At 43.8% G+C, this 18,493-nt stretch overlaps 1 protein-coding gene across 2 annotated transcripts in view; it reads left to right on the top strand.

The window, feature by feature from the left end:
- ADAM22 (ADAM metallopeptidase domain 22) overlaps nt 1-18,493 on the top strand; it is a 1,118,190-nt gene that overhangs the window by 946,822 nt on the left and 152,875 nt on the right. For both annotated transcript variants that reach the window (XM_069211564.1, XM_069211563.1), the window contains exon 21: nt 664-769. In XM_069211564.1, the coding sequence (XP_069067665.1) occupies nt 664-769 (106 nt within the window). The remainder of the gene's footprint in view (nt 1-663; nt 770-18,493) is intronic.

The raw sequence follows: 18,493 nt of genomic DNA, 5'->3' as shown, positions 1-18,493 counted from the left end.
ACGCCTTCTCCTAAATCTGGGAATGTGTCAAATGACATAGGTGTTATGTGGGAACACCTACTGTAACACCCATGGTACGCCTCACTAACGCAGTGTGAGGCAAGGCAACGACTAGCGCTGCATTTTCTTATGCCATATCTACAAGGCCATGAAAAGCCACGTAGGGTGGCTTTGCATGGCCTTGTAGATATGGCTCTGCAGTTTGTGCCACAGGAGCTTCACAAAAGTGATGCTTCGATGGCGCAGTGGGCCTTGTAAACATGACCCTGAGCTTGAGCCACTGCTGCAATAAGCCTGCAGTCTGCGCACTTATAAAGGATGCCTTTCTTCATTCAAACCAATCCTCCATCGTTCTCTTAAAATGGGCTTTCCACAGTTTTTAACATCATGAATCCTGTGAAGCAGGCGTATGCTTTTAACCAGGACACAGCACCTGAAAGCCAGACTGTCAGGGTCAACCAGGACAGACGTCCAGTCCACCGTGTGACTTGCATAATCTTTTTCATCTTTATTTTTGAAATGTCTGATGTACTTAAGATCGCCTGCTTGGCAACAGTTCACGTGTTAAAAACACACTTTTTATCCGAACAAAGATACTGGTGAAACACTTGTTTTCAAACGTAAAGTTTTTATAAGTTGCCCTGTTTTCTAACTGATTTCCAGAAGTGGCAGCTGCAGACAAATTATGCTACGAGAAGTTAAACATTGAAGGAACTGAAAAGGGCAACTGTGGTAAACGCAAGGACACTTGGATTCAATGTAATAAGCAGTAAGTGGAAATCATTACGACTACCGTGTTTGGGCTGCAGTAATGTTTTTGGCTTTTTAGGGCTTTCACTGTTTAGTTTGCTGCCCTGTGGATCCCAGTTCTTTATCATGATTTTTTTCAGTTAGTGCTTTGCTTGCTCGCCTAGTTCTCGCTGATTGTGATGTACATGTTACTGGAGATAGCCTGTCTCAAACAATTTGTTATATTACCACACAGTAAAGGCTAGTACAACGATTTTGGCACTTTTGCAGTGAATACTAGCCACCTCCCGGAGAGCGCTCCAGTTGTTGCTAATATTGACTAATTGGCGGGGGCATCCTTGAATCTGATGCAATACAAAAGTATTACTTGCCTGCAAATTCAGAATACTAGGCTAGCACTACCTCATGTCAGTGTTCTTTGGGAGCACCTAAAAGAGTGAGAAGTAGACACAGTGCATGGTGAGGGCGCGAGATATAGTTACCTCAGGGCTCTTTGGCCAACCCCCTATAACCACCTAACCTCACACCGTACTGTGTACGGCCTTCACACATGTGCAGCAGAGGTGCCATCAAGTCCTCGCCTGCAGCCAGACCCTGCAGCCAACGTCCCTAACGACCCAACCCAACCCAATGCTGTGCATTGCCCTTTGTCCATGCCTGGCAGGAGTTGTCTGTGGGTAAGAATATGTGTGAGAGGGTTTATCTGGGGGTGAAAGTGGCTGTCAGATTGCCTGTCTCGGTGTGGGAGAGCAAACATCAGTGTTTTAGTGGGTGCGTCAGTGTTCACATGGGCCTGTTGGTGGGTGCATAAGGGTGTCAGTGGGCCTGTGAGTGGGTGTGTGACAGATTGAGTGGGTGTGTGAGGTGGGTGCGAAACTGTCTGAGTGTGTGAGTGGGTGCGTGAGGGTGTGACTGGAGCTGTGAGTGAGTGCATGAGGGTCTGAGTGGGTCTGCTATTGATGTGTGAGTGTCTGAATGGATCTGTGAGTGGGTGCAGGTGTGTTTGAGTGGGTCTATGAGTGGGTGCGTAAGTGTCTGAGTGGGTCTGTGAGTAGGGGAAATTGACTGAAAGAAAGACAAAGAGAGAAAGAAAGAGAGGTAGAGATATAGAGTTTTTTAGTGTTTGATGTCTGATATACTTACAATGACAAGTTTGTGTACAATTTAAATCCAATGATATATTTATTATTTAAAAAAAGAATAATATTTGTTTTTAAAAGAAGAGTCCAGCTAGACTGGAACCCCCCCCCATGCGCCGTGTGAAGGTCTGTGACCTTCACACTTAGCTATGGGGTTTCTTTAGTTTTTTTAGCCCTTTTTGGGCTATTTGGGACTGCAAGGGAGCCCTCAAGGGCTTCTCCGCAGCCCCAGATATATATATATATATTTTTTTTCTTCTATTTTTAGTTTTAAAACTAAAATAAATAAAATGCCCTTTACAGACTATCTGAGACCGCAAGGGAGCCCTTAAGGGCTCCCCCGCGGTGTCCCTCCTTACATATATATATATATATATATATATATATATATATATATATATATTATTTATTTTTAAAACAAAAAGCCCTTTACGGGCTATCTGACTCTGCAGCTGTGCCATTGCTTCAGCAAGCACAGAACTGCTTCGACAGCAGCTACTTGCGTGCTGAAGCATTTCATCTCTGTCCCCTACACGCGTGCAGGAGACAGAGATGAAAGCTTTGCTGTTTGACTGCAGGACCTGCTTTAAAGGTCCCGCTGTCAAACAGCAGAGGGTTTGCTGTGGCTTGGAGTCAGCTCTGTTACAACGGGGAGATACGATCACATGAAAACCTGAATAGAGAGGAGGGGGGTAACCTCTCTAAGTTTAAGTACCTTCAGATAATTAGCTGGGCGAAAAATGTGAAGGAGGAACTGGGAGAATCAAACCATTTGGGGGACCAGGCGCATCTGGCTACCCCACTGAAAAAAGAAGTGACTAGATGGTACTGGTTAATATCGAAAATTGTAGATGGCGAATTTATCCTCCCAGGGGGAATCTGAAGGGACCACTTGTCGGGGGTACAAGTGAAAGAGCTCTGGCAGGTATCTTTATCCCTTCTGTATAGCACAGTTAAGCCTGCTTTCCTCAGTAGAAACCATTTGTTCTCAATTCATAGAGCATTTCAGTCTCCAGCAAGGCTCTCAAAAATGGGGACAGACACCCTTGTTAATTGTAAAAAATGTGGGTTGCCTGCAGCTGACGATTTACACATGTTTTTGGAGTGCCCCCAGCTTGGAGAGTTTTGGGGAAAGGTGGGCGGAGTGATAAGTAAGATCTTTCAAGTAAATCTGGAGGTAAGAGCTCCGCTAATCATATTCAGGTGTCATTCTGATATTTTAGCAAGTAAGATGGATGAAGCAAAATTACTCTTTTATATGATATTATTGGCCAGGAGAGAGATATGCAGAAAGTGAACCAGTCCTCTCCCCCCATCTTTTTAAAGACTCAATAATTTATAACTTAAAATTGGATTATAGAGAAGATCATAAGAAGTACAGGTTTTGGAACCAGTTGAAAGAATGGTTGAGTCAATATGGGGATAAGTCAAAAATGTAATTTTGTGACTGGTCCAATGATTATCCACAATGCTGGGCATAAGAGTGTACCTTGGAGTTTTGACGGGACGAAATGAAGGTGGGATTAGAGGCGAGAGAGGCGGTGTTTTCTCACTTGAGACACTTTGTGAAGTCTGTGGGTAATCCGCTGCGGAATGACCCCCTCCTCCACACTTGCAACATGTGAATGAGGACCAAAAAAAGAAAAAAAAAATCAGTCTTGTATCATTTATGGGAAGTACACAGCCTTTGAAACTTATTTCAGGTTTGCTTTTGGTTCTTATAACACCCAGCGTTGGCCTGGTATTGTAGATGTTTTATTTTCTATCACTGTTCAAGAAGGCTTTTGGTGAAGACCAGGTCTTTCAAAAGGATGAAGCTAAGAAGACAATCCAGCATGCCAAAAAAAAAGAAATTATTTGGCAGTTCCTCACTATACATAGCGGCATGAAAAAATGTAATCTCACTTTGTGACATGTAAGATTTGGAGGAAGGAGGTTTCACATGGTAGTGAAATAAATATGGCAAAATTACCATTGGAATGTGGCAACACATGTAGTCAGTGCATCCTATCTGTTTAGCTTGAGCGGAGCAAGAACACCACAGTGATAAGCACTTAATATCAGACAAGTCCAAACACTTGCACTGGGAGATGCTGTTTCTGAGGAGCATAGTCAAGTTCACAGAGATTTGGAGCCAACATTTGCAGAATTTACTGTATACAATTGCAGGCACTCTAAAGGATTTTTCAGTGGTGAGCAAAGTACCACTATACATGATAAATATGTAAAGGACCACAAACGCTGTCAACCCCAGTAATAATGGGCCAGATGTATCAAGGGGCCAGATGTATCACGAAGGCGCTTTGCGGTTCGGTAATAGCGATTTCTTAAAAATCGCAAATGCTATTACCGAATCACAAATTGCGATACCGGCCCCATTTGCAGCTATGGGCGTTTTGGCCCATATCTGCGAATTTTTTGCATTTCCAAAATTGCCACTTCTTAACTAGAAATCGCAATTTTGGAAATGCAAAACCCCATGGTGCCCTTCTGCTGCACCCCAAAAAACATTTGGGGGACATGTAAGGTGCACACATGCCAAAAGGGCATGTGTGCTCTACATGTACATTTTAAAAATGCATTTTGAATGCATTTTTTAATTTTGCACATGGTTACCACCAAGTTCAACTTGGTGGTAATTAGCGATTCCTAAATGCCCAAATCGCATCTAGGAATTGCTTCATACATGTGCTAAGGAATCGCATATAAGGAATCCTTATTTGCGATTTCTAATTTAGAGAGTCGCAATTTGTAACTATCTAAACAGGGTCGCAATTTTAAGGAATCACTATTTTAGCGATTCCTTAAAATTGCATTCAGAATGTCTTTCATACATTCTGAAAGGGCTTTTTGCATTCGCAAACGGGCATTCGCACCATTTGTGAATGCAAAAAACCTTGATACATCTGACCCTGTTTAGAGAGTCGCAAATTGCGACTCTCTAAATTAGAAATCGCAAATAAGAAATTGAGTAATTGGTTGAGGGGGTGGAAACCCTTTTCAAGTAAAAGCGACAATCCTTGTCAGGGTGAACCAGAAAAGTCACTGAATGAACCTGTGCTTTAAACTCTGTTAGCTTGGCACAAAAGTAGTCATGTTTGACTTAGAGGCATTGTGTAAACCTTGTGTAAAGTTTTTATGCAGCACAAAAACAATAATAACCCAGAACCAATTTAGTAAAATAGGATACATTGCAATAAATAAAATGAAAGCAAAACAAATTAAATCTAATCAGTAGAACTGGGGTATGAATTTGTAAAGTTTTAAGTGAAAAATAGGGCCAAAAAAACAAAGCGCAAACCACAGGTATCTGGTCATGAGAAATCGAGGCAAAGTCAAAAGTTAAGGCCGACTACGATGAAAAGCGGTTCTGCTACACGAGATGGACGGGGCCTGGTTTCACCTTAACCTAACTCCCGACTTAGAAGAAATTTTGCTGAAAAATTCTTGAGAAGATAAAGTTCAGCGGGGCAAGGCAGCCGGCAGTCTCCATTGAGGAAGTGTAATCATCCGGGAGCCACTGGAAGGAGTCACAGTAAACACTTCTGCCTTCTGACTTTTTGAAATTCGAAAATCTCCATTGGAACAAAGCTGCAGGCACTAGCCATTGAGGGTTCCACGAGGCCAGGTACCCTTTCCCAAACATCTCCCTGAATAGGATTTGCTGCTGCAGAGAAGAATGTGTGGGGAGTTACTGCGAATTCAAGTGATGCATCTTGAGCGGAGTGACTAGCAGGTAGGTCCTGGTCTCCTGTCAGTTTGCAGGCCACTTTTTGGTGAACATTTTTAAGTCCCAAGTTTCTGATTTTGACAAGAGGAACACCTTTGACATCACTTTCAAAGGTCCAGAACTGGTTGGATACCACTTGGGGGGCCAGGACTACAGGTAGAGTCCAGGTGCCCAGTATTAGGTCTCTGGAGCTTATATTACTTGCTTATTTCTTCCCTATAGCTCACGCAACAGGCCAGTCAACTAGCCTTTGGAGTCACTCTGGGTGTCCAGGGTTCATGCAGCAAAGCAGGCCTCAAGCAGAAAAACAGTCCTTTGATGGTACAGGTGTCCTCTGCAGGTCTAGGAGTGGCACTTGATTTCCAGTATTCATAAATGGTACCATCCTTTGATATGGTGGAAACTTCTAGGCTACCCCTATTTTTGTTTCTGGAAAGTTACTTACTTTTCATGCCCAGGCTCCAAGTAGTTTAGGGGAACAAAAGAGTTAAGTTCCTTTGCAAGTGGGCTGGAGACAGCCTCTTGAAATGTAAGAGGAGCAGGGACAGCTTCTCCCCAGCTATCATAGCAAGCTGGCCCATCCTGTGAACACCTAAGTCCATTTGTTTAACTGTGTAGGAACAATACACAAAGGCCAGCTGTCAAGCTACTCACTGGCAAGTAACAGGTTGCAGACACCAATAGTTAGGACGGGAAAATGCCAACTTTCTAAAAGTGGTGTTTTCAGGACTGTGACTTAAAATCTGTCTTTACCATTAAAGATTTAAATTACAATTCATGTGAGACAAATCATGACTTTTCTACCTGTTCCAATCAAATGTTAGCACTTATTAAATGTAATAAGGTAACCCAATGTTATCCTGTGAGTGAGATAGGCCTTATAATATTAAACAATGAATTTAGGAATTATTCACTATCAGGGCACACGCGCCCTACTTTTTAAATATAAACCACAATGACCTATGGGCTGTTTAAGGGCTTCCTTAGGGGTAACTTGTATGTATGAAAAAGGAAGGTTTAGGCCTGGCAAAAGAGTTATTTTGTCAGGTCTAATTGTCAGTTTAAAACTGCACACTGGCTGCAGTGGCAGAACTGGGACATGTTTTAAAAGCTACTTTATTGAGTGGCACAATAAATGCTGCAAGCCCACTAGCGGCTTTTAATTTGCACTCCCTGGGTACAGGTAGTACCACTTTACTAGGGACTTAGAAGTAAATCAAATGTGCCAAATGGGTGTAAGCCAATTTTACCATGTGGGTTGTCACGTCTAACAGCGATCACCTTTGCTTCTTGACAAATATTTTTCAATAAGTGCCATGCATCATAAATTAAGTATTGGTTTGTTGTGGGGGTCAAGGCAGACTCATCAGGATGAAACGAAGTCTGATCATTGTAAAAAAAGTGAAACGATTTGACTTTGCTGATGATTGAATATTGAATTGGCCTGCATGCTGTACAGTCCAGGTGTCAATTGCACTGCATTTCCCAGCTTATGTGTCCCTTGTTGCACTTCATTTATTTTGTACGTCTCTTATGTATAAACTTGTGCTTCATTTAGCCATGCATCATGATAATATTTGCCTTATCATAAGTTGATACTGCACCAATTATTCATATATAATGTATTAATATATATGAATCAATATAATGTATATGTAACATAAATATAACGTGTCAGTTCTCATTATAATATTTAGCAGATAGTAATAAATGTGCAACATAATTTGTATACTTTTTCTTCCATCTTACACCATTATTCACAAGGTCTGCCCTTTTTATAATCGCAAGAAAAATTTATCTAGGTCTAATGTAGAAACACTTTTTGGGAGAGATACCTTCAGCTTTCATTTGGGAGCTTTGAGCGAGTTGTGCACTAGAAAATTCCTAGCTGAAGGCCATGGGCACGGATGCTGGCCTCATATGTTCTTTTCACAGCTCGGAATGGTAAAACAGAGACAAGTTACGACATTTTCAAAGCACAGTGGTGGATCGGCAACACCCTTGTTAGTCGGCACAGGTGTGCATGTTAAAGGCCTCTTGGGAAACCCATATGGGTACTGTGGTGCCAAGTAGATTTAGCCAGGAGCTAGAAAGGGCGTTTTTTTCACAGGTTGGTTTCATCATTCAATTATTTGATTTCCTGAGCACCATTTAAAATTTTGCATTTTTAAAAAAAATTAAGGGCCAGATGTAGCAAGCCATTTGCATGTCGCAAACTGCAAAAATCGCAGTTTGCGCCATGCAAACGGCCTCACGCGATGCACATTCACAAATTGCAAGTCGGTACCGACTCGCAATTTGTGAATGTGACTCGCAAATAGGAAGGGGTGTTCCCTTCCTATTTGCGACTCGCATCGCAATTCAGAATTGCTTTGTGACCGCGAATGCGGTTGCAAAGTAACTCGCAGTTACCACCAGTGTCACACTGGTGGTAACTCATTCGCAAAAGGGAAGGGGTCCCCATGGGACCCCTTCCCCTTTGTGAATGTCGACAAAAATATTTTTTCAGATTAGGCAGTGGTCCTATGGACCACTGCCTACTCTGAAAAAAACGAAACCAAATGGTTTCGGTATTTTTTTCATTTTGCAACTCGTTTTCCTTTAAGGGGCTGCAAAATGATTTTAAAAAAATGCTGTATTTAAAAAGCAGTCACAGACATGGAGGTCTGCTGACTTCAGCAGGCCACCATCCCTGTGAGTGCAGGGACTCGCTATGGGGTCGCAAAATGCGACCCACCTCATGAATATTAATGAGGTGGGTCTTTGCGACCCCATAGCGAGTCGCAGACGGTGTCTGAGACACCGTTCTGCATCCGAGATTGCGACTCGGAAATTGCGAGTCGGACAGACTCGCAATTTCCGAAACGCAATCTCGGACTTTCCTACATGTGGCCCATACTGTTTTATTACAACTATTTATTTATTTTTGAAGTACATCAATTCATATAGTCTGAACTAAACAAGGGCATTGCTTTTTGATAAAGCGTTTTAAAAATATATATAGTGTCTTTCCTTTATGTGTTCATCTATGCAGAAAGATGCTCTAGAACTTAATTATAAAACAATCCTTTTGTTTCACAAGACGTATAGTTACCCTATACACTTCCTCCTGAAGTACGGCATGGCAGGTACATAGGTTGAGTTGGGAATTTAGCTTCATACTGTACTTTACAGAGGCTTTTGGATGTCTAAAAGAGGTCGTCAATAATTTGCTGGTAAAGCTGCAAAAGTGTATCTCAGCCCCGACTGGAATTACTGAGTATATTGCCAAACAGGTGAAATTTAGTTTGCACAGTGGAAATAGGGGATCCCCATGGGTGAAAAATATAAGCCAGCAACAGTTGTTTTGAGGAGCACTCTTAAAAACATGGCAAGGTATTTACCTTAATGGTAATTGCATTAGGATACCCCCAACAGTGGCCTTGAATACAGTGTCCGCAGCAGGGTAGACTGTAAGTACCTGCCTGCAGGGCCCACCTGGCTCAACAGCAGGAAGGTACTACACACAACCTGCCCTACTGGGGAGTGTAATTACCATAGCGCATAAACTATCAAGGTAATTGCATTGACCAGCCCCGATAATGCTAAACCGCACAAATCTTCATTTTTCCTCATTCCTTATTGCAGAGAACAAGAAAAAGATGTGCTGCAGGCATTCCGCCTGCAAATCGCAGTTTTAATCTGGGGCAGAAGGATGTGAAAACATAGAAAATGAACAGAATTTCCCAAAGTTTTGCATCCACTTACCAGAGAATTGCCCACCCCTGCCACAGACAGTGCGATCCATACCAGGTTTGGAAACCACTAAAACGATAGATTTTTATTGAATCTGGCATGTTCCTCTGCAGTACACCTCAACTAATAGATCTACAATAATGACAAATTGCATCTAAAGAAATCTTTAGGGGCTCATTAGTGCCAAGAGTCCTACCCCCTTGTAAACCCAGCATCAGGGTCAGCAGTACCACCCTATAAATAAATAGCTCAAAAAATTCACGCAGCTCTAAAGTAAGCTGGGTGAAGCCCAAACCCCTGTAATATTTGTCCACCCATTCCTCATTTGGCCTCATGCCTAGGCTTATTTGTATACCATTCGTGCATGCCTTGATTGAACAAGGCATTAATATCACAAACATGGTTGATCGTCCATTAACACTACTACTATGTCGTATGCGGGTTCTCATGTTTTATTAGCTATAAAAACCTTGTGCCTGTCTGATTTCCCTTCATGTACAGACACTGTACAATGTGGAGGTTAACTTGTTTAGGGTATTTTATCCTGACCATACTGTTTTTTTCAGTCATATGCTCAGTGCACTTACTTATGTTCTTGGGGTTAATCTACTACCTACCTTCCTTACTCCACCAACCAATTGTGCAATATCTGTCAACTCTGCTTTCAGTTAATTGACATTCAATATACAGTACTTCTACACAACACTGTATTTAGAGTTTCCAATTTCAGGGCACACAATGGGCCTTATTACAGCCATGGTGGTCTCTTGACCACTAGGGTCATGGTGGCGGTCTGCCCCTCACCAATGTGGTGATCCGTCTACCACAATATGACCACGGAGGTAGCGCCGCGGTCAGAGCGCTGCCTTCTCCAGTTTTCATTCACAGGACGGTCTGGTGGTGCTCTGGGAGTTACGACCCCCTCTCCTTCAGCGGTTCCTTGACGCTGTGAAAATGCTAGCGGAGACGGGGTGATGGGTGCCCCAGGGGGTCCCTTGTACTGCCCATGCACTTGGCATGGGCAGTGCAGGTGTCCCCCCTGGCCAGCCCCGTCGCAAGGTTAGCAGACAGTGAATTTGCGACGGGTGCTGGTGCACCCTACCCACTACAGCATTGCAGCCGGCTCTATTACGAGCCGGAGACAGTGCTAAAAGCCATTTCCAACTGGGTCAGTGGGCAGAAGCTCTGTTTCCATATGCCGAAGTAGTAATGACCCCCTATGACACACAGCTATAGTTGAGAACTAAATAATTATATATCTCAGTACAGACATCAGAGCAGAGTGCGGCATCCTTATGTGGCGCAACTTTCTTATAGAAAGTTAGAACATGCTTTCTGCATTTACAAAGATACATTGATGTGTTGGAGAGCAGTAAACTGAAATTACCCTAGTGTAGGAGCTACACTCAGTGCATCAACTACATATGTTATTGCTAACAAGTATATCGTCTAAACAATTGTGCAAACTATTGATCGAACCATGCAGACAGAAGTAGCAGAATAACAGAAGAATATTCTATCATCAGAGTGTAACCTGGTCTTTCACATACGTAATAAGGTTGACATATACTTCCTTTAACAAAATATTTCATTCATTCAAGCTACTCATTGTAGAGCATAGTTAAGTTTCCTTGCCCTAACATAATTAACCACTGTTGAGAGTGAGTACAGATCCCAAGTGATTTAATGATCTCTTGAATTCATGCAGTGTCTATTCAGGCATGCTGTAACAAGCATTTAATAGAAAAAGCTAGCTCTTCTTAGCACTATAAGTAACAGATGTTATGATATGCAGCAAGAGATTAACTAATTGAACATTTTTGCTGTAGATGGTAATTTCTCCTAATATAGCCAAGGCGCTTTCTAGTGATAGCTTTATTATTGTTATGCTGTGAGCCTTGTGTTGATAAAGAAATGTATATACAACCAGTGTGCATTACTACAACTGTGAGGAGGATGTTTGCAGTTGTTAAATCCAAAGCCCATCAGTGGGTGGTACATGTTCAATAAAAGTCCCAATGTTTTGTTTTCTTTCTTTCTCCTCATTCTTTTCAAATCTCCTGTTTCATGAAAATATTGATTACATTTTAGCACATTTTGAAGGTTTCCCAAAGAAATACGAGGAGCACTGACTGATAAAAATTCAGCTGCAACAAAACTAGGAAAATACTTTATGAGACAAATTGAAGTGTTGTGCAGTGGGTACAGGACCATGTTACACATTTCTGTACCTCCAACTTATTTCTTTGCCATCCTGGTATCCTGTTGATGGCTTTGACAGCAAGGAAAGTAAGGAGATCCAAATGGTCCTCCCATGTCAGCCAAAGCAGACCTCATCAGATGTTGAGTACCTATCTCTGAACCTCACAGCACAACCTTAACTCAAGCCTGTCAGATCGATCCTCCTTTCTTTAGTAATAACGTGCACCCTGGATGCACCTGAGGTGGTACACTGTTCGTGACATTCAGAAAACACCACAAATCTGAGAGTCTCTGGTGGATGATGAGACCACTACATGCCAATCAGATAGGAGGAGAGGCTGCAGAGGGTTGACAACTATGCTGGGGGTGCAAACCAAGATAGACAATGGCACATGACCCCCACAGACTGTTGGCCACTGGAGATGCAGAGTGATATGTAGGCCTCATGGTAATGGGCCTGCCAGTGGCAGGTTATAACTAATGGTTCTATCTTGCACTGCGCAGAGGATGCAACCCAGGATTAAATCACCATCTTACATTCTGCCTCTTACCTTCGACTAGGAAACATGAAAACTGTCTTGTCGGTATATAAGATCCCAATAAAAACTAGATCGCTACCCACCAGTAGCAGCAGAAATTATTAAAAAGATAGGCAGCAGCCAAGCTGAAGTAAACATGGCCAACCTTATGGTGTTTTGGTTTTGTAAGTAATCATGACTCCACTTTAATTATCATTGCATATGGGAATATTTATGTGTGTGTGCGTGTGTGTACGTAGGCATAGGTGTAGGTGTGAAACAGTGATTATTCAAATCTGAAACTTCATTAATCATCACTTGATCAAAGGAACATTTCTGAACAATTCCCTTAGGTGAAATATCTTACTTTTTGTCAGTGTTATGTCATATGTTATATAAGTACTTTTCACCATGTCAGGTACACTAACTCATTCTCATATTTGACATATGACAAGGCAGTTGGTTTGGAATTTGTACAAAATTAAAGGCTTAACTGGTACAAGGCAGTAAGCAATATTAATAGTAGATGTGTCAGCCTTAGGCGGTCTGCCCCCAAATTTGTTTCCTACTGACCTCCAATTTTTGTGGGATTTTGTTTTTGTTTGCTATTGAGTGCTAAAGTGCTTGTGCTTACTCCCCTAAACATGGATTGATTGGCATATATCTAACTGGTATAGTTAATGTACTTATAAGTCCTGGTAGAGTGGTATACCAGATGCCCAGGCCCTGTAAATTAAATGCTACCAGTGGGGCTGTAGCACCTCTTATGCCACCCACTTGAGTAGCCCTCCAGGACATGTCCAGGCCCGCCTTTGCAGCCTCAATGCAGTGTCACTCTGCCATGTTACTCTGCATTTAAACATTCATGCCAAACCCTAATCTCCTCTTTTATTACATATAAGTCCCTACTAAGGTAGGTCCTAGGTATCCCCTTAGGGCAGGATGCTGTGAAACTAAAAGGTTGGACATGTACTTTTTAGTTTTACATGTTCTAATAATGAAAAACTTCTAAATTTGTTTTCACTGCTGTGAGGCCTAAACCGCCCATAGGATAACATTGGGGATTCCTTATTACATTTCATAAACTTTAATTCCTAATTCGGAGCAGGTGGGTATTTCATGTTTGGTATCTATGAAATTCTAATGATAAATACTATTTAATGGTAAAGCTGAGTTTTTCATTACAATTTTGAAAATGTGAATTTTTATAAAGTTGTCATTTTCTTGCCCTTTGTGCATACAGCCTGTCTTCGGGTCACATGGCTCAGTGTAGCTGGCAGCTAGATTTTATTAATTCCTCTCAGACAGTCACACAATAGAGGGATCAGATGTGTCTCAATGGGCAATCTGCTTGCAGGTTGGGATGGCAGTACTAGGTGCAGCCCCTCTTACACCTGAATAACCTGTGTTCTTTTTTCACACAAAGGGCCTAACAAATATGTATTGTCACTGCAGCCAACTTGGAGCCAGGGCAGGGGAGTCAAGAAATTCCATGCACTTTAAAGCACCTTTCGCCCATTTTCCAGAAGAAGGGAACCAGGGTATTAAAATAGGACCTTCCGACCCAATCTTCAGCTTAATAATGACCTGGGGATGGACTCCTACAGGACTGCCTACTACTGTGACTTGCTGCTATGCACTCTTACAGACTGTTGCGGTACCTGGAAGGTCTGCTCTGCTTCCCAATGCCTGCATTGAACCCTCAGAGACTAGCCCTGCTTTTGAGCCCTGCATCTTAATCTGCACCCCTGGCTAACAGAAGTGACTTCAAGAGCTAGTTTGCTGGCCTCCTGCTTAGAGCTATAGGGACATAAAAGGTTTCCACCCTCCCACTGTCTTGAGCCCACACTTGGACTCAGCCTGAGTGAGTCATGAATGCCCAAATGTTTTCCTACCAGTCTTGGGTCCTTTGTTGTGGTGCTAAAGGTGCCCAGATGGGCAATTTCCAAAAGTGAGGACTTAGACAAAATTTGTGTAAAAACTGCTCTGAGAAGCAGGAGGAGACCAGAACCAACCTGCTCACCTATCCGCCCGAACTGCATCGCCAGTCAGATTGACTTTGCGGCTTCTCCCACTACATTCTTCTCTACAGCAGCAAATCCTTTTTAGGAGTCCTTTGCCAAAGGGATATCCGACCTTGTGAAACTGTGTTCAGCTACAGCCCTCTGCTTCAACCTGCTGGAGTTTTTCAGCTTCCATTTTGGCAACTATGGGCCTGATTATGACTTTAGAGGTCTGATCGTCAGACCACCAAAGCCGTGTGGATAAGGCCGCCATCAAGCTGACGCCTCATCCCACATTGTATTACAATGTTTCCACTGGTCAGTCCAATGGAAACAGCACAGTGGCATTGGCACTTAGGTAGCCAAGGCCAATGCCGTCCCACACGAGCACCCTCAGAATATGCACTGCTATGCAGACAGTGCGCATTCCAAGGGTGAAGGCAGGGGGTTCCCTGCACTGCCCACGACAGTGCAACTGCCATTGAAAGGCTGGCAGAAAGTTGAGTTGTGATCAGTACAGCGGTGCCATCATGGGCACCATCGTGGCTGACTATGTGTCCGAATGCCACCAACCCATCGGGATCAATGATCATGGTGGAAGGGGTGGTCTCCTGGTTGTCTAGCCACTAGGATCATAATCTGGCGGTCGGGCCACCAGGAGTGCGACAATCCAGCCACTACTGCAAGTTTGTTGTTCCTCGAACTGCTGAACTCATAATGGGGCCCTCAGTCTGAAAGTAGAAATCTTTCTCGCAGCTTCAACCCAAGGCCAGCCAACAATGAAGCTTCCTCCTCGGACACCTCCTGCAGCCTAACCTCGCTAAACTTTACCTTCTCAGAACATTTTCTGCAAGAGGTCCAAAGGTAAGCGCTACCCAGGCCCAATCCACGTCTTGGATCTGAACCACGCTCCATTGTGATCGGCCTTAACTTTTAATTTTGACCCGCTTTCGTGTGGCTAGATGTCTGTGGTTGGCACTTTAATCTTTTAGGTGCTAGTTTTCACTAAAACCTTTTAAAATTCACAGCTCCGGTTCTACTGATTGGAGTTTGGTTCTTTTGGTGTTAAATAATGTATTAAAATGTACTCTATTCATCTAAATAGGTTTGTGTTGTGTTTTCATTGTATTAATGTTTGTGTGCTGCATAAATACTTTGCACATTGCCTCTAAATTAAGCCTGACAGCCTTTTGTGCCAAGCTATCCAGGGTAAAGCACAGGTTAATTCATGGACATTGTGTGGCTCACCCTGCAAGGGATTGTGTCTGCTGCTTGACCAGAGCTCAAACCCAGTGAACCAACAACCCAATTTCTCAAATTAGTGTTCAGTGATGTGGATGATGATTTGTGTTTGTGCAGTACAATACAGTAATTTGTGTTACACAAAAATCCCATATAAATAATTTTACATCACAGTGACCTCTTTTTAAATTCTTCCCTAGTTTTTCAGTTAGCTATTTTCTCCCTTTTCTAAATTTAAGTACAGTACCTTCCTTTCTTTTTGCACCATGGTAATGGATCCATCCAACTTTGACACTCTTGGCAGGGCTCAGCTGCTGAAAGTCTGCAAGCAGAAGGGACTAAAAACAGACAAGAGTGCTACCAAACCGTGTCTCCAGGTAGATCTCAGAGCCTTTGAGGGGGTGCAAAGGTGGCAGGCCACCTCAGAAGAGGATGAGGAGGATGAGAATGAGGAGGGAGCATCAACAAAGGCAATTCTTCTTAACAAGTTTGGGCTGAGCCCAGAGAAGTGCAGACAGAGGTTCAGTTACAACTACAAACACCCAAACCAGCCCTGGGTGGACTTTCTAGATTACTCCAGCAAGGGTCTGAAGGTCTGGGTGAGGGGCAGCAATGTAGATGATTTCAGGGGGCTGTACAACGTGAGCTTGAGGTAGCACATGTGCAATACCTGTTTTACACACTTGCGGCAACTCCTGGTAGGTAGCAAGCTGACTGACCTTAGGAAGCTTGCTCAGGAGATGTACCTCTGGGTCATCACCAGAGTGTCCAAAAGGGTTTTGGGGGTGACTCCCAAAATGGTGGTCAGGGTCCCCACAAGAATAAGGAGAGGGAGATAAAATAAAGGAGTTTTCTCAAGGCCCCCAAAATAATCCTCAAGGGAAAGGGTCCCAACCTGGCCACCAGAAGAATGGCTTCTCTGATAACAATCATTGCAAGTTTGTCCCCCAGTGCTATGACTGTTATGACTATGGACACTACAAGGGTGATCCCAAGTGCCCGAAAAGCCTCCCAGTGGAGGAAAGCCCCTTGGGGAGGATACGGTCCCAGTTAGTGTTGGGGGGGGGAGGAATCAGTGAGGTTACCCTAGTGTCCCTGTGTGACAAGGAGATATGGTGTCCAAAGCCCACATGCCTTCTAATACTTCCAAGTGTGGGCAGTGGGTCACCATCAATTGCCAGAGGGTGGAGGCTCTGAGGGACGCAGGAGGCAGTGCGACTACTGTATATGGTTGTAGAAAAGGACAGCCAAACAGAGCCACTACCCTGTGCCTCTATTTCCCTTTGAATAGGGAGAGTCTCAGATCTTCTGAAAGTTGCTGTCAGCCCTGCCATTCTAGTGGTCTGTCTGTTAGGGAATGATCTTAAGCACGCTGCCTGGAGGGAAGTGGAGCTCAGGTCACACCTGGAAATGTTGGGGTTGCCTTAGAGGGTTTGTGTGACCACTAGATCCATGGCAGCCCAGACGGGGAGTCAAAGAGGTCTGGAGCCCGGAAAAATGGTCTAGACAGCTGCCAAGCGAGGGAGGGCAAGGGGCATGGAAATCCAGCCCGTAACTATCCCACAGTGGAGGTGGATCAGGTGCCAGAGGAGGCTGCCCAAGAGCATTCTGGAGAGGACATTGCTTCCCTGGGTCACTTGTCTGAGCTTGCTGGTGGGCAAGCAAAGAAGGTCCCACTCAGGAGAAGTTCTCTAAGTCACAGAGGGAGTATCCAACCCTTGAAAGAATGAGGCAGCAAGCTAAAGCCCATGCAGCTAGTGATACCTCATGGGGATCACTGCATATATTGGGAGAATGATCTCCTGTTTAGTGAGCCTAAAGCTTCTGTGCATGGGGCAACATGGGCATTGGTCGTTCCCCAATGTTACAAGACCATCCTACTGGGGATAGCTTATGAGATACCCATGGCGGGACATCTAAAGCAGGGCAAGACCTTTGCGAAGATTGTCCCCCCACTTTTACTGGTCCCGGATGAAGACTTCCTCAGATGCGTTCTGTAGGACTTATGTAACCTGCCGGGCCAGTGGAAGGACAGGAAAAAAGCTGAAAGCTCCACAGGATCCCTTACCTGTCATTGGCACCCAATTTAAGAGGGCGTGCATCATATTGTAGGGCCCTTGAAACCTAAGGTAGCCTCAGGCAACAGGTTTATCCTGGTCTTGGTGGACCATGCCACTAGATCCCCAAAGGCCATATCTCTGAGGACTGCTACTGCAACTGCAAACTTCAGTGGCTAGGATCCTGATGGGGATTTTCTCCACTGTGGGTTTCCTCAACGAAGTGGTGTCTGACAGGGGCACCAACTTCATGTCTGCGTACATGAAGTCAATGTGGAAGGAGTGTGAAGTTACTTACAAATTTTCCACACCCTACCATATATAGACAAACAGGCTTGATTCAACAAGATCCTGAAGAGCATCATTATGGGCCTACCTAAGATGGAAGTAGGACTTCCTCTTACCATGCTTGTTCTTTGCCTACAGGGAAGTACCACATAAGGGGTTTGGTTTCAGCCCCTTTAAACTTCTTTATGGTCACCCTGCTAGGGAACCTCTCAGTCTGGTTAGAGATGGGTGGAAGCAAGTTCCCAGGAAACCATCAAGGATGTGGTTAGCTATGTTGCTCGAATGCAGATTTACCTTAAAGAAATGAAAGACAAGAGGCGTTTGGCAAAGCAGGAGCAGTCAGTTTAATTAAACGTAGGGGCCGGGAGAGTACAGAGTCTGGGTCTGATGACTGTCTCTCAAAGTTACAGAGTTCTGAGCGTCCTCTGTGGTGTTTGCTGCCCATATGGGGAATCAATCTGGGTTTTTCCTGTTTGCGCGTTTGTCTAGGGCTATGTGTTATCACACCCGTGATCTGTCAATCGGTTACTTCAGGCCTAGGTTGCAGGGCTTGCCTTACCCCATATTTCTGACTCAGGATTGATGGTAAGATCATGTTGGGTGGATTCAACAACTGTGGTGCTCATTCATTGTTATGCTGGCACATTTCATGGCGTACATTGATATAGTTGTTATGCATATTAACAGCTACATGCTAGCCCTCAGAAACAAGATGGTCAAGTTCTGGAAGGAGGCTTCTGAGAATCCAGAGGCTTGCCAGGAGGTTTAGAAGTAGTGGTATGACAAGACAGCTACCCCTGTGGAATTCCAACCTGGTCAATGAGTGTGA

The sequence above is a fragment of the Pleurodeles waltl genome, chromosome 10 (assembly GCF_031143425.1).
Source record: "Pleurodeles waltl isolate 20211129_DDA chromosome 10, aPleWal1.hap1.20221129, whole genome shotgun sequence".
In the NCBI taxonomy this organism is placed as follows: Eukaryota; Metazoa; Chordata; class Amphibia; order Caudata; family Salamandridae; genus Pleurodeles; species Pleurodeles waltl.
The sequence above is the reverse complement of the archived record's forward strand: the minus strand, read 5'-3'. Positions and strand labels throughout refer to the sequence as shown.